Source organism: Sinocyclocheilus anshuiensis, unplaced genomic scaffold, assembly GCF_001515605.1.
Source record: "Sinocyclocheilus anshuiensis isolate Anshui unplaced genomic scaffold, SAMN03320099.WGS_v1.1 scaffold87, whole genome shotgun sequence".
NCBI lineage: Eukaryota > Metazoa > Chordata > Actinopteri > Cypriniformes > Cyprinidae > Sinocyclocheilus > Sinocyclocheilus anshuiensis.
The window spans coordinates 2265123-2266978 of record NW_015549609.1 but is presented as its reverse complement, the minus strand read 5'-3'; the positions used below and the strand labels follow the sequence as shown (position 1 = coordinate 2266978).

The 1856-nt window shown below is 32.2% G+C and overlaps 1 protein-coding gene across 1 annotated transcript in view; it reads left to right on the top strand.

The window, feature by feature from the left end:
* Positions 1 to 1856, top strand: part of LOC107659109 (polycystic kidney disease protein 1-like 2) — a 31536-nt gene that overhangs the window by 14541 nt on the left and 15139 nt on the right. Inside the window, 2 exon segments of the mRNA XM_074186901.1 lie at positions 993 to 1215; positions 1308 to 1498. Coding sequence (XP_074043002.1) covers positions 993 to 1215; positions 1308 to 1498 — 414 coding nt within the window.

Below are 1856 nucleotides of genomic sequence, written 5' to 3'. Positions count from 1 at the left end.
TCTATTTTACCCAGCACTGGTTTGTATTTAACCCAGCATTTTTTAGAGTGTGGTGACAGAGTAATTACAGATGTATTTACAGAAATTAATTACAGCTGTAATTACATGCAAGTATTTTTTAAATAAAAATAAAATGTTAAAAACGTATCTATGCAGTAAGTGCATTATATAAAATTATTAATTTTAATGTATGTACATAGTACTTACACTCTAAAAAATGCTGGGTTAAATATAACACCCAGTGCTGGGTTATATTTAACCCAGCATTTTTTAGAGTGTAAATACGCTAATATAAAGTGGGTCCGCAAAACTCATATTGAGAAAACTACCTTTAAAATATGTATTATAACTGAAATCTACAGATACAAATAGATCAAGTGTAATAAAATAAAACTTAAATGTGTATTTTGGATGTTTTCTTTCCACTAGTCTGAAGGAAGTCAAGTTATGGAAGCAAAATAGTTCAAAATCTCAAAATTTACCAGTGCATGAAAAAACTGGTTTTGCCTGTATAGTGTCTTTCGTTCAAAAGCTGCCTTGAGTAAAAAAATAATGGACATGCTTTTGGGCAACGGAAATAACTTTAACATCAAACACATATCATCTATAAAAGTTACACCTTTTGTACCTTATTTACCCTAAATGGTACATATAAAAGTACATATTATACCTTTTGAAAGGGTACCGCCCCAGTGACAGTTTACCTTTTTTTCCTGAAACATGTAAATAATTATTTGGTTACACTTTATTTTAAGGTGTCCTTGTTACAGTGTAATTATACATTTAAGTACTGAGTAATATTAATTAACTACATGTACTTACTATATGGTTAGGGTTAGGATTAGGGTTTGGCTTTGGGTTACTTGCATGTAATTATGCATAATTAATTGTTATTACAATAGTAAGTACATGTAACGTGTAACAAGGGCACCTTAAAATAAAGTGTTACCAAATTATTTTACTAATGAAATTCCACTTTGCTCAATCTGCAGATCTTATTACCCAGGCTGGACACAGCGGTGAACAGCTCAGTTCTAGATCTGAGAAACTTCAGCACTTCGATCATCAATATAACCACCCCCAACATTACTCTGGTTATGAAGTTCCATCCTTCTGAAGATTTAACACTAATATTGCTGCTGGGTTATGAGAACCAACCCACCGAGGAAAACAATGTAGCCACAGTTACACTTCCTCAACAAGGAAATTCACAAGGTGAATCATTTGCTTGAAACAATACAATTGTTCTTTAACAGTGCGAAATGTATCAAGCACTGTTTTGTACTTTTCTTAATCTCTTCACACAGATGAAAGGTACACATGGGTGCTGGGTCCCAGTGACATGGCAGTAGACGTGGGTGTTTACAACCTTCTCATACGACCTGTTGTTCCTCCGGGCGTAAAGTCTATAAATGCATCAGTAACAATCACATCCATTACTGCTCAGTGCATTTTCTGGGAAGAGGCGAGATCCAACTGGAGTGACTATGGCTGTAGAGTGAGTGCCATCATTTTTTCAAAAATTAGACAAGTTATGATTTTAATACAGGGTTAGCAACTTATTTGTTTTTATTAGCAAGCCATTTTATTTTATTTTATTATTTTAATACATTTTTTTATTTATTTAATTTATTTATTTTTCGATTTGGCTTCCATACAGCTCATAACTTAATAAAACAGGCTGTGTGAAAAAGAGAAATAATTAGAAATAATTACAGAAAGGGGTAATTTGCTTTGTGAAAAAGAAGCACACTTTAGCATACTTTTAAAAATGAGTACTTATGGAAATAATATAGGTAAGTGAAAACTGAATGTAATGTTTTCAGAAACTTAATTGCATGTTAATTGCATTTAAA